Source organism: Atta colombica, unplaced genomic scaffold, assembly GCF_001594045.1.
Source record: "Atta colombica isolate Treedump-2 unplaced genomic scaffold, Acol1.0 scaffold126, whole genome shotgun sequence".
NCBI lineage: Eukaryota > Metazoa > Arthropoda > Insecta > Hymenoptera > Formicidae > Atta > Atta colombica.
In genome coordinates this window covers 6,361,449-6,362,938 of record NW_017259213.1, presented here as the reverse complement: position 1 = coordinate 6,362,938, position 1,490 = coordinate 6,361,449, and the positions used below count along the sequence as shown (strand labels likewise).

The 1,490-nt window shown below is 28.6% G+C and overlaps 1 protein-coding gene across 1 annotated transcript in view; it reads left to right on the top strand.

Annotated features, from left to right (window-relative positions):
- Window positions 1–1,002, top strand: part of LOC108695116 (nuclear RNA export factor 1-like) — a 6,058-nt gene extending 5,056 nt beyond the window's left edge. The window contains exons 9-10 of the mRNA XM_018204875.1: window positions 159–327; window positions 452–1,002. Coding sequence (XP_018060364.1) covers window positions 159–327; window positions 452–889 — 607 coding nt within the window. The 3' untranslated portion in view covers window positions 890–1,002. The remainder of the gene's footprint in view (window positions 1–158; window positions 328–451) is intronic.
- The last annotated feature ends 488 nt before the right edge of the window (window positions 1,003–1,490 follow it).

The following is a 1,490-nucleotide window of genomic DNA, read 5'->3' as shown; positions in this document are numbered from 1 at the left end:
TATATATATATATATAGAGAGAGAGAGAGAGAGAGAGAGAGAGAGCAAAATTTATATATATTTCAGTATTCTTGTATCTTGTATGAATATATTTTTAACATTCTTAATATTGAGTAATGATACAATTCAAATTATTGAACTAAAATTATTTTTCACAGGTTAAATGGGTATCATTTGGAGAATCGAAACCTATTTAGAATAAACGATACGACCAGAAGAGAGAAATTTTTGAAACAAGGTAGATTACCTGTAGTTTCTTTTATATCAGAAATACCACGAACAAGGCATCTGTTGAGTACTTTTACCATGGATATCTCTCTTGCTACAGTAAGTAGGTATTTGTTACTACGAGTGACCATATCCTATTGTATGTTATACATTATATAAAAGATAAAAAGATATGTGTATAAAAAACAAAGATAAATTCATAATTTATTTTTTATTTAATCAGCAAACAATGATGTTCATTACGATAACAGGCTATGTTCAACTTGATAATAAGGAAGAGCCTATTATCTATTATTTCAACCGAACATTTATAATTGTTCCGAAGGATGAAGGATACTGTATTCAGAATGAGCAGTTGCATATTAGTCAGCTATCTGAGTCGCAATTAACGAAATTGCACCAGCAACTAAATCAGTTAGAAAATCAACAAATCCAATCGGAAACACCGGCCCTGAGTTCAGTAGAAGTAACGAATTTCGTGGCAACGGAATCCAGTGATGAAATGAAACAGCAGATGACGTTAATGTTAAGTCAACAAACAAATATGAATCTGGAATGGAGCTTGAAATGCTTACAAGATACGCAGTGGAATTACGATAATGCAATCTCTGCCTTTATTTTAAATCGTGAACAGATACCATCACAAGCGTTTACGAAGTAAACATGTAAGTAAGAAAATTCATTACTGTGATAATAACTTGTAAGAAAAGTTCGAACTTCTTGTAAAATGTCAAACTCCATTTCATTTCATTTCGTTTATATTGCATTTGTTTCCCACGGGTATATTTATTTTTATTTAATATAAGATGTCTAAATAGAGCATCTGGATATTTATGTTAAGTGGTTTCCAGTTTCATATTTTTTGCAACAAAAAATAATTATTAATTTTTGCAAAGAAAGAAAAGTAATATATATTAAAAGCTGCATTAATATATATTAAAAGCTGCATTAATATAAACCTATTAGAAAAATACTTTAGAAGTGTATACAGAATTGTCTTGTTTTGTTTATATTGAACTTATGAAATTGCACACAATGTATCCTTAAGAAAGTTATTAGAAATCATAATTTTAATTGATATTACAATTTCAATATCATATGATTAGTAAGAAATATCATTAGTAAGAAAGATATGATCAGAAAAAAGATCGCGGACACAACATTTGAATAAGCGCTTAGTAATTATATTGCTTGCGATTAGAATAGGCCTTTATATTTATAAATGTGGATATATCAATAACGAGTGTTTGTTCAATTGACTT